This window comes from Cebidichthys violaceus, unplaced genomic scaffold, assembly GCF_023349555.1.
Source record: "Cebidichthys violaceus isolate CVI_PGR_0920_01 unplaced genomic scaffold, fCebVio1.0.p SCAF_17, whole genome shotgun sequence".
Taxonomy (NCBI): domain Eukaryota; kingdom Metazoa; phylum Chordata; class Actinopteri; order Perciformes; family Stichaeidae; genus Cebidichthys; species Cebidichthys violaceus.
In genome coordinates, this window is record NW_027176340.1 from 12,411,134 (window position 1) to 12,434,837 (window position 23,704).

The 23,704-nt window shown below is 41.3% G+C and overlaps 1 protein-coding gene across 2 annotated transcripts in view; it reads left to right on the forward strand.

Annotated features, from left to right (window-relative positions):
- Positions 1 to 23,704, forward strand: part of LOC137874016 (receptor-type tyrosine-protein phosphatase gamma-like) — a 598,619-nt gene that overhangs the window by 494,735 nt on the left and 80,180 nt on the right. For both annotated transcript variants that reach the window (XM_068712605.1, XM_068712604.1), the window contains exons 8-9: positions 1,675 to 1,867; positions 18,157 to 18,341. In XM_068712605.1, the coding sequence (XP_068568706.1) occupies positions 1,675 to 1,867; positions 18,157 to 18,341 (378 nt within the window). The remainder of the gene's footprint in view (positions 1 to 1,674; positions 1,868 to 18,156; positions 18,342 to 23,704) is intronic.

Here is a 23,704-nt window from a genome sequence, read left to right on the forward strand (position 1 = left end):
ATAATGTGACAGCATTCCTTGTCACAACTCTTTATTTCAATGTGTTTATCAAAACACTGACTATTTCAAGGACTTGGCCAACTCCAAAACTATTTGTAATGCCGTTTGGAGTGTGTCTGTGGTTGCTTTATGCCACAGCCTGAAAGACAGACTGGCAGAACATGAATATGCAATCAGAACTCCAAAATCGCAATTATCCTCAGGGACAGCACTTCAGAGATGCAGACCACTCACTGAAAGTTCATGTTTTTGAAGTAACAGGTCTGGGTGAAGGGTTGGCAGTTGACAGATACAAACATCTCCTCTGGTGAGAGACCTTTTGGTTGGAAACCCTCAGGGCCACTTCTCCCTCCGGTCTGGATCAGGGAGTTGACTTTTCCTCTTCCCTGTGATTGAATTGTCTGGTTTAAAGCTGGGAAAAGTGACTTACTTTGGGAGATTATTAGAATTTTCTGAATTATCTGAATATGCAAAAATGCACTTTATTAGATTGTTAAATTTTAGTGTTTTACTGCATTTAATGACCGGTTCAATATGAATCTCTGCGTCTTTGTTCTATCCATATGTCATTCCATTATGCTTGTACTGAACTTCTACAGTGACAATGACTTTATTCCTCATATGTTTCTGGATTCCGGTCATGGGAGAGACTTTGGCTTTGACTGGTTTTAACCTGTTGTTGTATTTTGTTTTATTTTCAAATTATGTCAAATTTTGGACTTGACAGATGCACTTTTTTTTAAAGAATAGTACAACATTTAACTTAGCAGGAAAACTGAAATCTGGGAAAAAGTAGCGGACCAGTTCTAAACTGCACGAAAGCAAGCTTATAAATTAGATACAAAACATGACACTTTGTATCTAATTTGTTACACAAACAGAAGTGTACAAACTGTATATTGGCAAACAAAAGCAGGGAGCAGTCTCTCCCTGGAGTTCACCTACATAATTCTACCTCAACCCACTATAGTCATTTTTACATTTCTGTATATTTACAGATAACTTTAGAGCTATCTGTTTCCCCCTGCTTCCAGTCTGTCTGCTAAGCTAAGCTAATCCTTTCCTGCCTCTTGCACATTTAACCTACAGTTGTGAGATTGCTATCCATCCTCTCATATTTCCGTGAATGTTTTCACCTTCAGTAAAAAAAACAACTATAAATGTCAACATTTTGAATTCTCAATGCTGCTGGTGAAATATTGTTTTGTTTATAGTTTGGAATAATTGTAATGTTGTGTAGACTATTTCAAAAGTGTACTAGTGATATTCTTCCCAAAATGTATTCATTTATTTTTTACTCACGCATAAATACATATTGAATGAGTTATTTATATGTTGGGATTATTGGTCATGTGTTTTGAATATTCTCCTCTGAATTACTATTTTTTTGTAAAACCTTTGCTTTGCTGCAGCAGTGACCCAGTTTCCTCTTGGGATCATTAAAATGTAATCTTATCTTTTATTTCAATTAGATGTCTGCGTTGCATGCATGCAAAATATTGTATATTTTATAGAGTGAGTGAAAGTAGTTCTTACTGCTGTTTGAGGGACACAAAAATCCCAAAGTCAGAATCACCACAGGATGTGAGTTCTGCCTGGCACTAACTCCGCTTTTGTTCACTCTTTCCTCTCCATCCCTGTCTCTGCCACGCTCGCTCTCCCCGCCGGCACCAGTTGGAGGCTTTCTACTCGATCTTCACCACGGAGCAGCAGGACCATGTTAAGTCGGTGGAGTATCTGCGCAGCAACTTCAGGCCCATCCAGAACTTGGACAACCGCCAAGTCTTCAAGTCAGCAGTCAAAGACGCCTGGCTGCCCGACTTGACTGACAGCAGCAGCGGGCCGTATAGCACGGAGGCGTCCAAAGGTAGTGGTGCTGACACTTTTGACAGTTTGCTTATCACCATACATATTCTAATTAATAGAGAATGTGGTGTCTTTACAGAGCCTCTGGACAGTGGACAAATCTGCACCAACACTAATCTAAATTATTAACAATTACTAGTTGTATTTACTTATTATTTACATATTTTTACCCTTCAAACTATAAAATGATGAAGGAGACACTCAACCGTGTCAATGTTTAAATGTTTAAAATCTGAAATATTGCTGCCTCTAGCTATTTAAAATTATTATTTAGTTCTTATGAACGAATCATTAAATAGTTTCATGATAACAATTACAACATGATCATGTTGGAAATCTTTTAAGTGCTGAATTGAAGGAAATTTTTGACAAATTATATGTTCTTAATTTGAAATGTAGATTTATTTGATATTTTGAGTTCTAGGGGAAGGATCATATACACATAAAGGTTAAATTTTCATTGAAAATAATATCTTGAACTACTGCATATTATGTAGACTATATTACTGCTTTTAATTATTCACTTTATTCGTTATTATATTTGAGCGTTGAAATATGTTTAACTTCCTCCACCACTCACTGATCTACACAGCACCTTTAAAGTTCCCCTTGGTTTCTTTCTAAGCTGCTCCAATATTCACACATTATTCCTGGATAGTGACATTTCCTAATGTTAATAAATGAGGGATATTCAGTGTTGTTCATGTGCCCAGAGGAAACTTGATTGTCCTCTCCTGTGTGTGTGTGTGTGTGTGTGTGTGTGTGTGTGTATGTGTGTGTGTGTGTGTGTGTGTGTGTGTGTGTGTGGTCTGGCCGAGCTCTCTGTCATTTCACCAGCGAGCTGGGCAACTCCCCTAGCATAAGGCAGTGGGAGGCACACCAGCCGTCCTCCCACTCCTGCCTCATTACCACTCAAACAACACCACACGTTGTGATGTGTGTGCGTGTGTGTGCATGTGTGTTTTTCTGTGTATTTGTAAGTGCTCGCGTGTGGCCTAGCATCTGTGCTGTGTCAACTGTCCTAGCAGGAGATGTCCCCTCCCTCCCTTCATACACACTTCCATATGGTCGACTAGGAAGGAGGAGCATCACCTAGATGTACACACACACGCACACATACACATGCACCGTACTGTATATGTGTGTGTGTGTGTGTGTGTGTGTGTGTGTGTGTGTGTGTGTGTGTGTGTGCGCTCTCCTGGCACAGTGTGCTTGCGTACTCATGCAGAATGTCCTTGAACGCTGCAGTGGGACATGTTTACTGTTAGCAGATCTATAAGGCTGGCAGAGGAAATGCAAAGAGGCAGATGAGGAGGAGGAGGAGGAGGATGAGGAAGGCCAGCTCTGAGAAAAGAAAAGAGGAGAATCAGAGCTGTAAAAACATAGCCACAGCTGAGTGGGCTTAGGAGGGAAATCTGTCCATGTATATGAGTGTTCACCCGACACCATGCAGACACACAACACACAGGTACTGTTATAAAATGAAAAACCTGCACAGAAAATATACAGCAGCAGCTGAATTGCATGAGTCATTTTCTTACTTCCTGTGCTAATTTATGAAATTTTGCTGAAGCGCAGCCGGAACCCTCTCCTCCTGCTAGTGATTGTTTCTCATCAGCAATGATGGTTCATTTACTTTTGTGTCCCTGAATGGCAGCCTTGCAGCCTTTAGTGAGGTGGGAAGATGCATTTACAGAGAGGAGTGGTGTGTGGGTGTTGTTAAAACTACCACCCAACATTTTGGGGAAATGAAATACACTCGTCTTGTTTTCTGAAGCAAATGAGAGGACCACTATCAGTTTAATTTGTCCAGCAGAGAGCACCTGTTATGGGGGTGTAACATGCTGACTGGAATCTGACAGATCTGATAGTTTTTTGTACCAACCTGTCTTTTTCACGTCATGTTAGCTGGTAAGCTCTTCTATTTACATCTAAACATTAAAAAAAAATGGGATGGTGGTTGTTTCCTAACCAAGAGACAAAGTGTTGAGTCACCTCCGGGCCACTGTGGCAGTGTGCACATTACATTTCATAACTTTTGGTTTCAATGACAACTTTATCAATCTCTGCTGTTTCAAAACATAAAATCTGTCAGCCCCTACCTGCTCGGCGTAAAGAGGGGGGGGGGGGGGGGGGGCTTTGGGGCCTTCTCCACTTACTACCCCCCTTCTTTTGGTGCCCTAGCTCGAACCACACCAACCTTCAAACTTCTACGTTTTGAAGGCCCCGATTGAATTGATATTGATCTTTTCATCTGACTCTTCGTCAGACAGCAAACAAACATGTTTCCACATTTTATCACTTTAAATAGATTATGATAGCTCAGTCAAAGTCAAAAGGTGAAATGATGATGATGATGATAGGGATCCTTGGCTGACAAAAAAAAGCAAAGACATTTTGTCCAAAGTGTTGGCCTTTTTGACTTTTGCTCACATGGGGTCTTTGTGTCTTTGCTTCCTGTTCAAAAACAGTTTAAAGGAAACCTTTTTGCAAAGAGATGAATAGTTTAAAAGCGTTTGCAAAGTGACCTCTTCCCCTTCTCAAGTTTCTAAATTACTGAGTGCCTGGCTATATTAGACTAGCCTCGCAGTACATGAGCAGGGAGACCATCAAAACACAGCTGTAATGCACTGTAAGAAGCCTTTTTTTTTTACATATGCTAAACATACAATTATAATTAAAGCTGCAAGCAGCGATGAACGGGCCCTCGCCTCCTCCCGCACGTCGGGGTGCCGGCGGGACTCCAACGTATGCAGCCAAGATTGTCTGCGACAGTCGGACAACGCACGTCGGAGTCCGATGATTTTTTTCTGCTTGGACCGCGTGACGCAGGAAATGATGCTATGCAAATAGTCCACAGCATCCTGTATCCGCTGTGTGGTGCTACAGAACATGCACAAACATGTTTTATGTTGCTCTATAACAACTGTAGACAACATTGTGTAAAAGTCATGTAAATCAGATGCCAGTTGTCAAAAAACGCAGAATTACTTTGGCCAGCAGGTGGCGCTGTGAGTATTAGTGAAAATTAGCTTGTAGACATCCTCAGGCCATGAGTGTTATCAAGCATGGGAAGTTTAGGAGCGTTTGGAACAAGTCCGGCTGAGTTACATCAGCTTTTTTCATGGGGAGTCACGTAAAGTAGCCGCCCGCTACGGCTAAGCCATTCCGTCAAATGTAAAGCTTTTGATAACTTTTAATCACAAAGGTCTTGAGACTGTACCGACCAAATTTGAAGTGGATCCGACAAAGTGCCTAGGAGGAGTTCGAAAAATGGCCGACTTCCGGTACGGTTTAGAGCATGGTCCCAAGAGACTTATTTGTAAGTCTCTCTGAGATACATAATCCTACTAAGTTTCATACAGGTACCTCAAACGTAGCGCTAGGGCTGCTCTTTTGAAATATTGTAGAGGGCGCTATGGAGGCAATTTAAAACGGCCAAGCCAAACACCCATATAAAATATGTCCTCCCATTACCTATAACACATGTATAAAGTTCCATGAGTTTTTGAGCATCGCAAGCCACTGATCCATCAGCCTACATTTTCATGGCGAATGATGCGTTGCCGTGGCAACAGCGTTCAACGAAAACTCCCAATATTCATGATGGTGCATCATCAACGTGTTAAGACTATCTTTACAAAATTTCAGACTGATCTGGTGAACTGGCTAGGAGGAGTAAATAAAAGTATAAAATATGACATTTCCTTTTGCCAGTAGGTGGCACTATGAGTTATTGAACATTTTTCAATTGAAATGTGCTAAGAGTTGAAGTAGCATCATGCATAAGAAATTTCGTGCCAATTGAATAATGTACCTTGGAGTTATAACAACTTCTTTTTTCCCGGCCAATGAGGCAAAATGGCCGCCCCGCCACGTCAAGGTTCTTTGATGAAAACTCTAGCTTTTGATAACTTTTCATCACAAAGGTCTTAAGAGCATCCTGACCAAATTTGAAGTCGATCGCATGAATTCTCTAGGAGGAGTTTGCTCAAATACAAAGGCTGAAAACGTGAAAAATCACCAAAAAACTGAAATTGAGTGAAATACTGTAGCGCCCCCTATGGGTTGAATGGAATGAAAATGGCAGGGTATGTTCCACCATGCAATATGCACAAATACTGCAAATTTGGTGATTTTAGGATACACGGTTGAGAAGTTATGTGTATTGAAAAACAAGCCACGCCCCAAGAAGTTCATTGGTCCGTATCTTCTAAACGCTTTAAGATATCAACAAGCTTTTGATAACTTCATGTGATCTTGATCCAATAATGATCCACAGAAAATGTGGTAGCAATCGGACCAAGTGTGTTGGAGGAGTTCTCAAAAATGTGTTTTTCACAAAATTCAAGATGGCGGAACATTTTTCGAGGCGGAGATTAGGGGTCTGAGAGGCTTTTTTGTAGAGCTAGTGGATCTGGACATGTGTGTCGAATTTCGAGTAAATCGGACATACTGGCCGAGGGGCGTCGCCGGTCCAACTTTGAGGGGGCGCTAGAGAGACATTTCTTTTCACCTATAATGAAACCTATATCATACCTCTATTTTCACCAGGCCTGACAAGTCTGCAAAATTTGGTGAGTTTTCATGCATGGCAAGTATCCCAAATATGCGCCCAAAGTACAAAAATAAAAATCAGAATAATAATAATAATAATAATAATATCCCATAGAATTTCAATAGGGCCTTCGCTGGCACGACGTTGTCGGTGGCTCGGGCCCTAATAAAACCCCTTAGAAACTCAATAGGGCCTTCGCTGGCCCGACGTTGTCGGTGGCTCGGGCCCTAATAATAATAATAATAATAATAATTAAAGCTGCAAGCAGCAATGAACGGGCCCTCGTATCTTTGCGTACGTCGAGTGTACTTGCGAGACCTCAGCTTACGCGGCCAAGAATGTCTGCGACTATCAGATAACGCGACCACAAGTTAGACGTTGTTTTCCTGCTTGGTGTATTTGACCCTGGAAATTGTGCTTTGTAAATAGTCCACCACTTCCTGCAACCACTGTGTGGCGCTAAACAACGTGCGTCAACATAATTTATGTTGCTCTATATCAAGTGTAGACAACATCATGTAACTTTCATGTGAATCGGATATCGTTTGTCAAATAACGCTGATTTCCTTTCGCCATTAGGTGGCGCTTTGACTTAGATGGAAAATTGGCTTGTAGACATCCTCAAGGCATGACTGTTATGAAGCATGGCAAGTTTGGGACAGATTTGAACAAGTCCAGTGGAGATACATCAGCTAGACTTTTTTTTAAGTCTCAATGTGATACATGTGTCTACTAAATTTCATACATCTAGGTGAAATGTACCGCTGGGGCTGCTCTTTTGAATATTGGTAGGGGGCGCTGTCAAGGCAATTTCTAAAAGAAAAGGCAAAACCCCATATTAGTTATTTATGTTTATCACCTTTGACACATGTGCAAAGTTCCATGACTATTTGTTCATCCTAAGCCACAGAAAACTGAGCTTCCATTTCACGGTGAATAATGCGTTGCCATGGCAACATATTTTAACAAAAACTCACAAAATTCATGATGAAGTATCATCAATGTCTCAAGGCTTTCCTCAGAAAATGTGAGGTCCATCAGATCAACTGGCTAGGAGGAGTACATCAAAGTATGAAACGTGTCATTTCCTTTTGCCAGTAGGTGGCGCTATGACTTTGACAACATTTTGGCATGGAAATGTGCTCAAGCCTGAAATAGCATTATGCATAACAAATTTTGGGCAGATTGGACAATGTACCTCTGAGTTACAACAACTCCCTCTTTCATAGCGAATGGCACAAAATGTGAGCGAAGTGGGCGCACGCCATGTCAAGGTCGTTCAATGAAAACTCACCATTTTGATACATTTTCATCACAAAGGTCTTTAAATTGTCCTGACCAAATTTGATGTTGATCGCATAAACTCTGTAGGAGGAGTTTGTCAAAATACAAAGCCTGAAAACGTAGTTTAATGGGAGTCGCATAAAATGAACGCCACGCCACAGCTACGCCATTCCATCAAACATAAAGCTTTTGATAACTTTTAATCACAAAGGTCTTTGGATTGTACTGTCCAAATGTGAAGTGGCTCTGACAAAGTCCCTAGGAGGAGTTCGTTAAAGTATAGCAACTAGAAATCGAGGGAAAATTCACATAAAAATCAAAATGGACGACTTTTGGTTGATTTTAGAGCATGGTCCTAAGAGACTTTTTTGTAAGTCTCCATAGGATACATGTGCCAACCAAATTTCATACATGTAGGTTAAACGAGGCGCTGGGGCTGCTTTGTTGAAAATCTGCAGGGGGCGCTATCGAGACAATTTATAACGACCAAGCCAAAAATCCACATGAGATCTTTAATTTCATCACCTACGGCATATGTACAAAGTTTCATGAGTTTTTGAGTATCCCAAATCACAGAAAAATCAGCTTGCTTTTTCATGGCGAACAAAGCGTTGCCACGGCAACAGAGTTATACGAAACCTCACAATATTCATCATGAACTATCATCAATGTCTAAAGGCTTTCTTTCTAGAATGTGAGGTTGATCTGGTGAAATGGCTAGGCGGAGTACATCAAAGTGTAAAACTTGTCATTTCCCTTTGCCAGTAGGTGGCGCTATGATTATGTGAAAATTGAGGCATGGGGATGTTTTTAGGCCTGGACTAGCATCCTGCATAAGACATTTTGGGCAGATTTGACAATGTACCTTGGAGTTACAACAACTTCAATTTTCATGAAAAATTGACCAAAATGGATGCCACGCCACGCCAAGGTTGTTGCATGAAAACTCATGATTTTGATAACTTTTCATTATAAAAGTCTTAAGATTGTGCTGACCAAATTTGAAGCCGATCGCATAAATACTGTAGGAGGAGTTCGTGAAAATACAAAGCCTGAAAACGGGAAAAATGGCCAAAAAGAGCTAACTACTGTAGCGTCCCCTAGTGGCTGAAGGAAATGAAAATGTTAGGGTACTTTACAGATTGCTATGTGGACATTTGCCTCAAATTTTGTGATGATAGGCACAATGGTTTTAAAGTGAGGTTGATTGATGTACAGAGCCACGCTCCTGATAAGTTCATTGGCCCATAACTTGATAACGCGATAAGTTATCAAAAAACTTTTGGGGGGGTTGTGATGAAATTGAATGAATAATGATCCACAGCAAATTTGGTAGCAATCTGACACAGCGTTTAGGAGCAGTTTGCAAAAATGTGTTTTTCACAAAAATGAAAATGGTGGAAATCTGAATGGGCGGAGCTAAAAAACTTGAGTGTAATGATTGTAGAGCAGATGGAGCTGAATATGTGTGTCAAAGTTCATGTTAATCAGACATGTTGGGTGAAGGCCATGGCCTGTGAAACTGTAGGGGGCGCTAGTGAGCCATTTTGTCATACATGAGCATGCGACCCATAAAATCTAAAATGTTCACGCAGTCCTGATCCGCCTGCCAAATTTGGGGAGTTTTTGAGTATGATAAAGCCCTGAAAAATGCGATTTTAGAGGAGAAATAATAATAATAATAATTCTTAGAATTACAATAGGGCCTTCGCCCGACTTCGTCGGTGCTCGTGCCCTCATAATACCCCATTGAATTTCAATAGGGCCTTCGCTGGCCCGACTTTGTCGGTGGCTCGGGCCCTAATAATAATAATAATAATAATAATAATAGTACCCCATAGAATTTCAATAGGGCCTTCGCTGGCCCGACGTTGTCGGTGGCTCGGGCCCTAATAATACCCCATACAATCTCAATAGGGCCTTCGCTGGCCCAACGTTGTCGGTGGCTCGGGCCCTAATAATACCCCATACAATCTCAATAGGGCCTTCGCTGGCCCGACGTTGTCGGTGGCTCGGGCCCTAATAATTACATGCACAAATATGTAATGGCGTGACTATTAGAGGTTGTCTGACAAGGACTGTTATGAAATTTGAGTTGAAATTGTGGACTTATGCCACAAGTAGGTCTATTTGCATTTTCAAGTATTTTAAGTGCTGACATTAAATAACAAGTTAGGAAACTCAAAAGACAAATGAGATAAATAAATTATACACCATAATACAGCACTTCTATTGGAGTTTATTGATGTTAGACTACATGTCAAATAATAATGAAAGTTTCACTCAGTATCCTTGCACTTACATTTATACTGTTTATGAGAAGTGATACAAAGCATCAGTAAGCATTACGTGTTCTTCCAAGCATGGCCCTAAAGTCTCATGAAGGCCTTCTAAAGCCTCTGCCCTTATACAATAATGCACTTTGAATATGGTTATAGAAACTGATGTATAATTCTCTAAAGATTAGATTTCAAGCACATACTGTATGTATATATGTCGTAGAGTTGTTGTGCAAATTGTCGCTGTCAGGCAAAAAAATAAATGTTGTATCTCCATATTCTGGCTTTTTTTTTGATGAATCAATGCTTTTGGTGACCCTTTATGTCTGTCTGTGGGTTTTACAAATATTTAATCAATGAGAAACTTGTAACTCCATTGGATCAACCTTTCTGAAGAACATCATATCTCCACCACCTCCTTCTTGAATTAAGTGTCATTCAGAGCAGAGCCAACGGTAAACAGCGACGAGGTGATTCTTTCTGACTTCATCTGAGGTCATTTTCCCCACAGCTTCATAATGAACCAAAAACACTGTCAGACTCCTCAACAGCAGTCTGATTGAGCTGCTCGGTGTGGGAGGATCCCCTATAGTGGGACCTCTCCCCGCTGCTGGCTGGCCCTCGCCCAGAACATCTCCCTGTGGGGAGAGTTCAATGGAAATGTTTTCAAATCAGCTCTGGGTGGTAAACTCAGTTAAAACTAAACTATTTAGCTTTGATTTAGTTCTAGTAGTAGGAGCGGGTTCTCTTACAGTCAGAAGATCAGCTGTTCAATCCCTCAAAGCATTCATACATACAACTATGGGTGTATGTATGTGTGGGATGTCAATTAGTTTAGAGGTCTACAGGTGTCAAAATCTGTGTATGAATGTGTGTGTCGGAATGGGTGAATGTTGGCATGTAGTTACGGGTTTGTTGAGGAGACTAGCATAGCTAGCTAACGTAAGGCAGTGCACGTTTTCCCTAAGGTGCTGCCGTCCAACGACAGACAACATATGCATCTTGACATTCACTGGTCAAAAGAAACATTACCTGACACAACCTCCCATAGAACCACAACAAATAGTTTTCACTCTTCCATTTTTGTGCCACCACATTGTATTTCCAGTTTGCTTTATGCCTTGAAACCAGCTAAAATAGCAACACACGTGCAGTTTAAGGGTTCAAAGCAATATAGCATACTTTATTTTAGTGTATACTATACTCACTGTAAAGAACGCAGCCACCATGTGTGGCAAAGATGAACACACATACACACTCTTACACTTGTGGTGCTGAGCATCCTCTGGCTCCCCATTTGCTGGATTTTTATTTCATCTTTTATTTAAGTAACTTTACAATTTGCCAATTGCCTTCACTAGAAAAAAAAGTGACAAAACCTTGCAATCTGAATGTACTTATTGTTCTGCACACTTGTTTGTGTCTATTTTGTTTTAGGTCCAGGTTAAAAGCTGAATTATGTCCCTGCATAATATGTAGAAGTACACTAATAACAATTTTACAAAGTACTGTATCAAGTAGCAAGTGAGCAATGCAAGTGGCAGTCTGAGTGCTACTCCATTTAGAGTCCTCCATGCCATCAAGTGGTTGCTTGCTATAAAACAATAACAGTGTCATAGATGCAAAGCACACCGATGAGTTGTACTGCAGAAAGTTGGACGGTGAATAGATATAAACTTAATATAGAGCGGCATTTACATTATTCACATCAGAAGACATTTGCTTTCTACAACCTAGCTCTTATTTTCAGAGTTTTTTCTAATAGTCCTGACATTTTATTCACTAAGTGTTGATACCTGGGGACACAACACTGGTTCACAGTTTGAAGCAACTATCTTCCTTCCCCTCTTCACTTCCTTCCTAACGTCTTCACTGGATGACTGCCCTGCATAGTGCTTAATAGTAGCAGTTATAGTTGTTGTTTTTGTGTCCTGCTTAAGGGCACCTCAGTGTGTGCTGAAGAATGGAAAAAGAAATCAAAAGTGGCAAACGATTCCTTCCTAACTGTGCTTTCACAGTACAAAAGGGTTTGGCTGCTTATTAACTTCATACACTTTAAATGTCTAATAACAGTGTAAATCAGTATTTGGCACCTGCCCTTTTACTACAGATCCTGTTGGTGCATGTGTAACCGCAGCCAGGCCTGTAGAGTACTATGACTGATTTCCACCTAATCCCTCCAACTGCAAAGCCCCGCAGACCGACTCACAATCAAGACCCGGTCATCCATCAACTGTGGTCAACATGCTGCAGGGCCAAAGATGTCCTTTCCTCCTCCAAATGGCCTCTCAGAGATGTATGAGAGAGAGAGAGAGAGAGAGAGAGAGAGAGAGAGAGAGAGAGAGAGAGCCCCTCTACCCATGCTCTGTTCTGATTGGTCCCTATATCTCCATCACTCACTGCCATCTAGACTTCTCCCCTTTGAGTGTGTGTGTGTGTGTGTGTGTGTGTGTGTGTGTGTGTGTGTGTGTGTGTGTGTGTGCGTGTGTGTGTGTGTGTGATAGCCCGCTTATCTTTGATGTAAGCCGTGAGAGGGTCTCTTCATCACCCTGCCAGACACGCAGGGCTCCAAAACCCTTTCAGTTGTGTCACATGAAGGGAATATGAGTTGTTACAGAAAGACACACACACACACACACACACACACACACACACACACACATATCTGCAAATTACAGTCCACCCCTGACAAGGAGGTGAAAGGACCACATGAGTGCCAGCTTAATCCAAGGATTTATTCAGATAGAGGAAAATATCAGAGAGGCCCAGGGTAGTTAGTATAGCTAACAACTCTGCACATCTGTTGTATGATTGACCAGCATCGCTCCTTTGCTTTTTATTATCTATTCGGGCTACTATCTATTTGTCGGACGTTAGCTTTTTCACCATGAGCACCAAACGGAGGAGGTCTGCTTCATACTTTGTATCGATGAGCTCGTCACCTCTCAATCTGACAGCCGTGATGTTAGAGAAAGGAGAGACGAGGCGCACACTCGTAAAATCACAACTTTACGGCAACATTCAGTGTCCACTTGGCAGATCTGCTCCCACAAATGGTTGTTTTGGTCTTTGTCATGGTAGTGTCTCTGAAATATGAAGTTAGGGACCGACAGCCAGAACAAGCTTCTCCTCCATTTACTACAGTGATGTCACCAGTGCTTCTCTGAAAACTTCAGAGAGTTTTAACTTGAAGCGCTCAGAAAAATGACGCTAGGTGCAGCTGCTTTTTGTCTAGGTGGCCGCTAACGCTCTCTCCTCATTGGGAACAATTGAAAAAAGAAAACGGCACTATGAGGACACAGGCCCTTAGATCTTTTATACTATCAACAGCTTTCTCCTCGCAGCAAACCGACATTCTCAAAGCTCCTCATTTTCTCTGCCCATTCATCTGCACAGTTAGAAAATGTTGGATGTGCATGCACAGTTGAAAATCTGCTGCAGCATCTGCCGCACCTCCTATATGCGACAATTTCTAGCCTTAAGATTGCTAAATTAGTGTGTTTGCCTTCTGTATGTCTGAGTTAGTCCGGCTCTGAGTTAGTCCAGCCCTGACTTAGTCCAGCCCTGAGTTAGTCTGGCTCATTAATGATTGCTCTGTTCTGCTTAAGGGTCCCATACCAGTGAGAAAGCATGCACAATGTCATAGCCCACTACTACTAAATGGAACGCAGCTATTATAATTCATTTGGAAGGGCAAATTCAGTATTTTCAAACCCCTATTCTCTCATGATTTTGTATGTAAGTGAATAATGGGGATAACAATTTTTGAAATTATTATCCAGTATTGAGCGAGAACGCTGCAGGCGATAGCTGCTAAATAGGCTGCAATGGAGGCAATTCCTCACCGTCAATGCACGTGCACTAAAAGTGCATGTTTTTCTTGCCTCTGAAAGGTGTCTGGCAACATCATGGAAAGAACAGAGAACAGAGAAATAAAAGGTATTTTATTTACCTTTCGTTTGATTGGGGCTGTTACCCTTTAACAATTGTTAAAAAAAATGCTATAAAATATCAACTTGTCTATTGTGAAAAGGGCTTTTTGGCTCATTAGCTCATAAGCTCATTTTAATACAGGATTTATGGTACACTTGAAAAAAAAAAAAAAAAACAGTGACACATCGTTGAACAAGAGAAGGCCAAAAAGACCACCTTCATGCTAACAGCATTTTTAGTCCGGTACTGAAGTGGTGTAGCCCTCATTTAAACACTGGATATTGAGATGATGAGCTTGCTGACCAATAGGCTAAAAAGAAAAAAATCAGAATTGCACTCAACATTTGCTACAAAAGAAATTAGACAGTTGGCAAAATGTTTTCACCAGCAGGCTGGGCTGATGTTTAGAAATACAAAGTTTATTCAGCAGATACAAATAAGTATTTTAGCACACAGCAAAAGAGAGCAAACAAGAAACCCAATAGCACAATAGAAAAACATAAAACCACCGCCATCTTTATCTTCAGATATTACAGGTTTACAGTACGAGAGTAGCCTACAAAAAAATCTAATTCGATTTGAATGCGTCTCATCAACTCTGAACTCTACCATCACTTTATTCTAGTTTATCAGAAGCCTTTACAGCTTCTTTCCCCCGTTATGCGGAATGAGACACAACCAAACGTTGATCAATCAATTTGCCATCATAAGCATGAAGAAGTAAGGAGAACCGGATACCACTTTCAAAGATAGCGAAAGTTGGTCACTGAGCGCAAATGCCGAAACGATGTCTCCGTGGGCTTCTCTGAACTTCTGTGTGTTTGGACCCAGAGAGCGAGTGAACTAGAGCCCTTCTCTAGCCGAGCTACTTTGGAGCATGTGTGTCCAAGACTTCTGCTGGCCTATCCGCTTGGCTTCCTGTTGACTACCAGGGTTTTTTACCGTGTAGGCTACTTCTCTAACTTATTACCTTATTTAACTGCACTTTGTAAACGTTAGTGGTTTTAATATTCTAACTTGTGCACACACACTCACACACGCACACACACACACACACACACACACACACACACACACACACACACACACAGTATGGCGACTGGGCCCAGGTTGATATAATCCGTTAAATACGTTTTCCATGCATAGAGGTCATTCTGTGCTTGACTTCCAAATGATTTCTGTGTGTGTGCATGTGTGTGTGTTCTACTTTGTGAACTTCTGTGTGTGTGCGTGTGACTAATGACTTTAGTAATGCTAAGCCACATGGGGCTCGACTGCAGGTTATGAATAGAAAAACTCCACTGCAGCTCTTTATGAGCAAGCTAATCAATTTGGTTCCACCAGGCAAGTGAGCCCTATTCTCAATCAACCCATGTTCATCATCAAATTACCTGCATTTGCATAATATGATACAGTGGTTGGAATAATCATTACGTGCATTGTTCTAAGGGGATACGGTACTCCCTCTTTTCCAACAGTGAGTCCTGTAAGGAAATGTTGTTTTACATGTGGTTTACACTACAGATACGCTGACCAAAGCAAGTGGACAATGAAATATTCCACCAATATGATATGGTTACACGTGTCATTCCATCATTAATCTGCTGCTGGGACAAGCGCCACTCTTGTTTGAACGGTTTTCCACAAGATTTGCTCCCGTTCAGCCACTAGAGCACTCATGATGTCAAACACTGATGACGGGTGATGAGGTGCGGCTCACAGTCGGCGTTCAGGATCCTCCCAAAAGTGTTGGATGGGGTTGAGGTTAGGGCTCTGTGCAGACCAAAACATTTCTTTGTAGACCTTACTTTGGGCGTGGGGGTATTGTCACGTTGAAACAGGAAAGGGCCTTTCCTAACCTGCATATTGTGTGAACTATCATTGTGTTCTGTAGCATTAAGAGTTCCCTTCAGTGGAATAGAGGGGTTTCATCCAAACCATGAAAAAACAAAGCCTCAGAACAAAAGTATACAAAAAGAGATGTTCACATACTTTTGGCCAAACACCATGAAAAAAACATGCTCTGGATTTCTGCTTACATGTCAATGGGAAATCAGAGGCGGTTTGTTTTAAACAGGATTCAAAGTCTAAGTATCAGATTGACGATACTGAGGAGAATAATACTGTTAATGTTCATATAAAAGCTGATATTTAAATAATGCTTGTGTGTTGCTTGCATTAATTAAAGCTGGTAGTAAAACATTGAGAGGGGTGAACTTACCTGTTCTATAAATTCAGTATCTATTATGGTACATATTTCTACATCACATCAGTTCAACAAAGTGTCATATTCACCACTCTGTTTCTTGAATTCTCTTTTTAATCGTTTTTATCACATTTTCCATTTATATTGTGCTAAGCTAGTAGCAAACAATTTCAACCAATAATAGCATGACATATCTTAATCAATTTGTAACTTTTGTATCGAGGGAGGTGTGTGTGGAGCCACAGTCCTCTGTAGCTCCACATCGTGCTACACTATAAGCCTTCACACTTTTTCTTGTTACAATCAAATATGAAGGATTTGACATGAATTACTTATAACAGTACACCACTCAAATATTCTGTTTCACTGGGGAATACACAACAGTACAGAAGATAAAAACACACTAACTTTCATTTCACTGGACTCAAAAACTGGTTTCATTCTCTATTAAATTCCAGTCTCTCCTACTCTGCTTCCTTTTTTTTTGTGATTAATTCACCGTCAGTGAACTGAGCTGAATACCTTCTGAAAATGCGTCACCTTAAAAGCCCACCGGGGATAACGCCTTTTGAGTTGATAGAAGGCTTTTAATGTGAAAGTGTCAAGTTTAACTCACGGTAGCTTAACAGCAGCAAAATAGTAAAACTGGAAAGAATTATCAATGACTACAGTATTTATGTTCCAGTAGGTCGACTCATGACTGTTGTCATGCTGATGAAATGAGTCTGTGACATGTGTATGCATCCGGTAAACATGGGGGGGGGGCGGCATGTGCAACATACACAAGACAAAAGACCTGTGTGTTATTTAAACCTGTTTCAGTCGAAGCATCAATTCAGTATAATGTGAATTTACAGTAATAATTATAAAATGCTCAATATCTGAAATACTCCATGTATAATGTTAGCTGAGCAGAACATCTCACTGGTCAAACAGAGACATCTAGTGGGCAGGAGCAGCCAGTGCATGGCTGCTCCCATTAGAATGAATGGAGGGTTAGTATGCAAGAGTGTTAAATTCACAATAAAACATACAACGTTTATGTATTTGCCTTCAGGTCTCCTAATGCCAGATAACTGAAGACGCTTGACAGAAGGCTTGGTTGCATTTTGCCTAAAGGAGACTATATATGAACCTGTTTGTTCATATATAGTGTGTGTGTGTGTGTGTGTGTGTGTGTGTGTGTGTGTGTGTATGTGTGGCTGGATGATTCAGAGTGTCTCAGAGCAATATTAATAACACATCATGAATACAACTCACGCTCACATAACACTCACTGTCTCTCTCACTTTTTCCTTTTCTATCTCTGTCTCTCTCACACACACTCTATCTCTCCTTCTGTCTCTCTTTACCTCTCTCTCTCTCCCTTTCTATCTCTATCTTTACCTCTCTCTCTCTCTCTCTCTCTCTCCCTTTCTCCTCCTTTCTCTCTTTCTCCCTCTCTCCCTCTCTCTCTGCCTAAGTGTATGTGTAAAATAAGCTGAGCTGATGTATTCTGTCATTAAATTATCTCTCTTTTTCTCATTGCCTCCTTCACTCTCCCTTCACACCAATCCATCCTTCCTTTCTTCCATACCCCCCTCCTTTCTTTTCCTCCTTTCTTGTCCACCCTTTCATTCATGCTATTCTCATCTCTCTTTTCTTCATCTGCCTTCACTTATGTCTCACCTTCCCTCACTTTGTCGGTTTCTTTTAATCCTCCCTTCCATCATTTTCCTCCTTCATCCTTCCCATTCATATATCCTTCTTGCTACTTTCCTTCCTCTTGTCTTCCCCCAATTCTTCTCCCCATTCTTTATCTTCTTCTTCTGCCTCCACCCTTTCCGTTGATGTGCATTATCACCTTTTTTCTCTTCTACCTCCCTCATCTCTTCATCTAACCCATCTAACACAAATTTTCCTCTATCCTTACATTTTACATTTTAACCTTCCTTTATATTTCTCCGCTTCTAACATTTTGCCTTCCTCTCCCTTTCTTTCCTTTGTCTGTACATTACCACCTCCTCCGTCCTCCTCCGTCCTCCTCTTAGCATGCAGCAGTGCTCCCATCAACATGAAGGTGCAGCATGTGAACAGCAGTGCTCTGGTGGTGCGCTGGGCTCGTCCGGAGGTCACCTACCACCCGCCCATCCTCCACTTCCTGGTGTCCTACAGCTGGACGACCCACGACGACAGCTACGAGGAGACGCACCTCACCGACGCCAAACACAAACAGGTGAGACTGGGAGGGACTGGAGCTTGTAGTGGGAGGGTTTGCCTGATGTAATGGATACTGATACTAAATCTTGTGGTTATCCCCAAAGAAGTGCCAAATCAAACAATGACATCACATATAACATACAGTGGGTCTCAATGTCAGGGATGAAACGGGTTGGATGTGACTCTGAGGTGAGACGGCTGCTCACATTGCTGGACTGCACTGATAACAAATAAAATCTGTGTAACGGTGCATTATTTTCCGTACGTATAGCTCAGATGCTGGATGAGACCTGCCTGGTGTGTGTGTGTGTGTGTGTGTGTGTGTGTGTGTGTGTGTGTGTGAGAATATGTCTTGTTTAGTATTTGTGAGTTATCTTGTTGTTGCATGGTAAAGCAGCTGAAAAGTACAAACTTGTTTGAAAAGGCCATCACTGACTCTGACGCATTCAGCTGCTGAGAGGCATATATGGCGGCTTTACACATCTATACACATAGTAAAATATACAGTATATGAGAAGTTAGCTGCTGACTTTGATGCAGACTGCTGTGGAAAAATCAAACAATTAGCAAACATGAACGCTGTGCAAATGAGACACACATTAAAATGCTGCTGTTGTATTTCATTATGATACATTATTATAGTGGATGATCAGTAGCTCAACTTGTCTCCGGCAACGTGTTCATTTACAAACATTTGAGTCATTGATGAGAGATTCACTGCTGACAACTAAAGCCTGTTTAAGGTTTTAATGGTTATGAAAGGTCAGAGAAACATGGTGGTCTTTACTGTAAACAATCAACTGAAGCTAAGAATCGTTGTGTTTTCGTTAGCTTAGAATGAGTCCTTCATATCGACATAGGGAGCAGGTTCTCTTCACAGAGTCCACCATGTTGCAGCTCCGTGTTTCTCCAGTAGCCCATGACAGCTTCCAAAATGTTTATACGTTACCCGAAGGCCACTGTCGTTCTCCAACACACTTGTGAGCCACAGAGTGCAAACCGTGGTACCATCAGCCGCTGTCTGACTTCTGTTGCTCCTAAAATAGTGTTATTATGGTGAGGATGGCCTCTGAGAAGGGCGATCGCCGTTACCACTGTTTTGGAAAGGGAGGAGCGAATGGACGAAAGAAGGCAAGGTGAAAATGTTTGGTGAACAAAGCTTGGTGTTCTGGAGAAGAGTTGTTTGCCAGTTGCAATCAGCAGCCTAAACCTGGGACAAAGGATGTGAACCCTGCTGAGCTTTATACATCCAACCATGAGCTCCTCCCTATGACTTTGGGCAGTACGAGAACATCGCACATCATAAATTGTGAAAATTATTGGCAGTAATCTAAATCAAAGCAGCAGTTAAATTCCCTCCAAATTATATTTAGCAAATCAAATTAGTAAGATAAAAACATATAATGTAGGAGATGGGGCTGCAATCACAATAGGAGTGTCACTTACCAAAGAATCCAATAAACAATCCAATAACCCAGATGCATAAAACTTTATCTTTGGTATAAAACAGTTCAACCCAATACCTGTCTGCTTGTCAAATATATCAATGAATATGGTAGACATTAACATGCACATGCATCAGCGGAACTGCTTGAATAAACAACAGCTTTGCATTTAAAATCACGTGCACACTCATGACAGTGTCCTATACTACATGTATAACATATAGGGAACCACCAACATTTCCTTAATATCAAATATGTGTGCATATATAATGAGCTCAGTGCTTTAAAATTGTCTTTGAATGAGCTTTTTACACACACACACACACACACACACACACACACACACACACAGCATTTGTCTGATGTGCTTTCTTGGCCTGGTTTGTGTGAGAAGAAATAAAAGGAAGCATCTCTGTTCAGACTTTCCTAACTCTTAGCTGTCGATAGCCATGTTTGTACAGCGGGATATTCCACAGAGATACAGCAGAACAATGAATTCTTTCAGTTCCTCCTCACACACCGCTCACATTTCATGTCCACAGCCCCATGTGCCTCATCACACCACTGGGTTTCAGGCTTGGTGAGGGTTTCCATGTGTGAACTTAGTTTCAGTGGAGTTCATTTCAACTTCCAGCCATGTTGGTCCACTGCCTCCGTGACACTGGAATCTAGCAGCAGTGTTAAACTGCTGAATAATGAATCGACAGAGTGCTGAAGGAATGAGTCCTAAAACCAGGAAACCAGTTAGCATTTTTGCATTCCCCGTGTCCTCATCTCCAAGTCAGTGGATTTTTTTTAATGAGCTTTTGGTTAGATGCCTGAAATAAGGTCTGTGGTTAACACAAGCTGAAGAGATTACGATATGAACGTTAGTATCAAAGCAGTCTGACCCATAAGAACAGAGGAGGTGGCTCCTCCTCTGTTCTTATGAGGCCAGAGGAAAATTCAAATTAAAAAGAGTAATTGGTTTCAATAAATAATCACCAAATCTCAGTATTATTTATTTGTTTTCCTCTCTTCTTTGAAAATATTCCATTATGGAACTTCATTAAATGCTTCAACAGCCATATCTACAGGGCGGGCAAAAAAGTGTAGGTGGGGGGCAGAGGAGGACGGGCTTCTGCTGTCTTCCCTCGGGGCGGGACCTGAAAACACCTAGAATAGTGCTCCAATGGAAGATGTCCTAGACACTAATCAACAACCAGAATGCAATGTTGACATCACTTTGGTCCAATGATGATTTCCAAATGTCATCTTCAATTCTCTACCACTCTATGTATGTGACAAACTGGCAGTAAAGCAATAGCATATTAGAAAATAAATATAGTATGCAAATTGTGAACTACTTTAACACATCGGTATTAACAAATCCATTCATTCATTCATTTAGGCCCTTACAACAGAGTCCAATTTTCCATTTTTTATCTTTACGTTGCCTTTTTTTAATCGAGCAGTTGCTAGCTAACAGTTAGCTTGCTGTAGCAGCCCTGAAGGACTGGCGCAGCAGTCCGTCGACCATATTGGGATCCAGTCTTGGGTGAGGCCTCCATACGCTTGGATCCCAATATGGTCGACAGACTGCTGTACAGGCAGGGATACCTTTTGAGAGCAACTGCATGTATTCTCCATTGATGCTAATGTGCCGCTGTCTTTCCGTCCATTCCGTCTTTCTGTTTCTTTCTCAGCCATGGAGCGATACATTCTTGTAGTCTCATATAAGTTTGTTGCTGGGACAAAACACTGGAAATCAACCTGCTCGGACTACCAAGACAAAGATAACCACTCAATTTGGTTAACGCTGTAATTAGATTTTTATCTTGAAATTAATCTGGAATACATATTTTTGCCCCCTGTTGTCTTACAGTGCAGTCGCTCTACGCAGTAATCGCACCCGACAAGTGTCTCAGTGTGCAAATGGCATGTGTGTGTTGTATTAAGTAACGTACCCTTTAAAACTCAACCTTCTCTGTATGTAGATGTATTGCATTAAGGAGAAGAGAAAGGGCTGAGTTGCATAAACATCTGCAAATGCAAATCAGACATATGATCAGTAAAGATCATGCAGAGATATGATTACACAACGGGGGGATTTGAAGCAAAGACCTGTCTCTAATATATAGCCTCAGTGAAAAGTCAGATTCTGCCTTGATGGTGCTTTTGTATTAATGATGCTGTATGATGATTTTTGGGGGCTTTAGGGATTTTTAGGGCTTAGAAGTAAAAACTACTTAATGGTGCCTCCTAATCTAGGGGTGCTTTGATGCAAAAGTACAGGTCGTGAAAAACCCAAATGGGTCACATCATAGTCCAGATTCCAGATCAGCTAACCATCAGCTGATCACACACCAGTAATCAGGTGATTGCCTTGAGCAACAACTACACACCCACTTGCATAAAAAAGTGCTCCATATTTTATAACTGCTGCTATATACTACTTCCTTTTTTTACCTCTCTGTTCCATTTTTTTCTTTCCTTTCATCTGTCCTTTACTTCCTTTCCTTCCTTCTCCCCTACTTTCCCTTCTTCCTTCATCATTCCCTCCCTGCTGATACATTGCTAGCTGCAGTGCCCGGCCTTCAGCCATATGCTATTTGATCAACTTGATTAATGGATTATGATTTAACCTCATCACTGTGATACGCCACACATTTGAACATATTTTAATCATCTAGTGCATTCCCATGTGTACAAACATCACTGTCCAGATTGATTTCTGATGAGACTTTGAACAGAGCCACAGTCTGATTTATTGTAAATAATGACAAGAAGATTTCAGCCCAACAGAGAGCCAAATGCAGTTGCACTGGGAGGAAGCATTTGTGTGAGTTATTTCAGAACTCGAGTGGATTTTACATCATCAAAATATGACTGCGAGGTCCTTGCAAAATCTAATAACTTGCTTTTGAACCAAACTGTTTAGACACGTACAAAATCAGCACTGATTGCATCATTAAAAATATGAGTGTTTTGTTTAACAACGGCACATACGCACAGCTCTGGCAAAATAATAGTTATTATAAGAAAATATGTCAGCAGAGGTTTTAATGAAATAATTATTAAAGTCTCTGGGGACAAAAACGTTTGATCACACACACAAACCAAAAAACATCCTCCATCAATTCCATTACAAATGGTCTCATCAGGAGCCAAAATGAGCTATGAGAGAAGGCTGTGGAGCAGACAGGACGTTTCATTCCCTTACATTGTGGTCTGCCGATCGACTGGCAGAATACTAATGCTAAGCTGGAGGGAATGCAGGAGCTTCCAGCCTGTGCAAAAAGCATGACCTTGGGCCAGCGGCTCTGTGGGAAAAAAGGAACGGGCTGCTAAATAAAAGGGATGAGAGTGCCCCCTGGCTGTGGAAGCATTATCAGCTCCAGAACTGGGATTCTGCCATGATGAGAGATGGACGGAGGGAGGTGGGAAGTAGTTTGTCCTCCCATCATTAAGTCAAGAGACTACCCCGCCCTCTGAAATCTACTTCCCTCTCCCTCACCCTTCCCACTCTTCCTCCCCTTGCCTTCTCCCCCCAACACCCCTTTCCCACACACTATTTGTCTTCCCTCTTTCTGTCAGCCATTTGATTCGGTTCGTATTCCTCATATTCTCCATTGACGCCTCTATCTACGTCACAACAGGGACTTACCTGGCTTTAGGACCCTCAAATCCCACACACATCCCCCATGTCACAATCAATTGAGAAATCCCCATTTAATGAAACACTCTGCACTGGACTTGTGTTATGGCCCATACTACTTAGCTCTAGCCTCTTTGCTGTAGAGCCAAAGAGGGTCTGTAGAGAAGGGAAGAGGCTCATCTCTGATATAACCTTAAGAAGCTGTACCGTGTGTGTTAACACATGTAGAATTAGATAATAAGATGGTTGCAGCATCTCAAAATCTCTCAGGTGACTCCTGGCTTGTCTGCTTATATA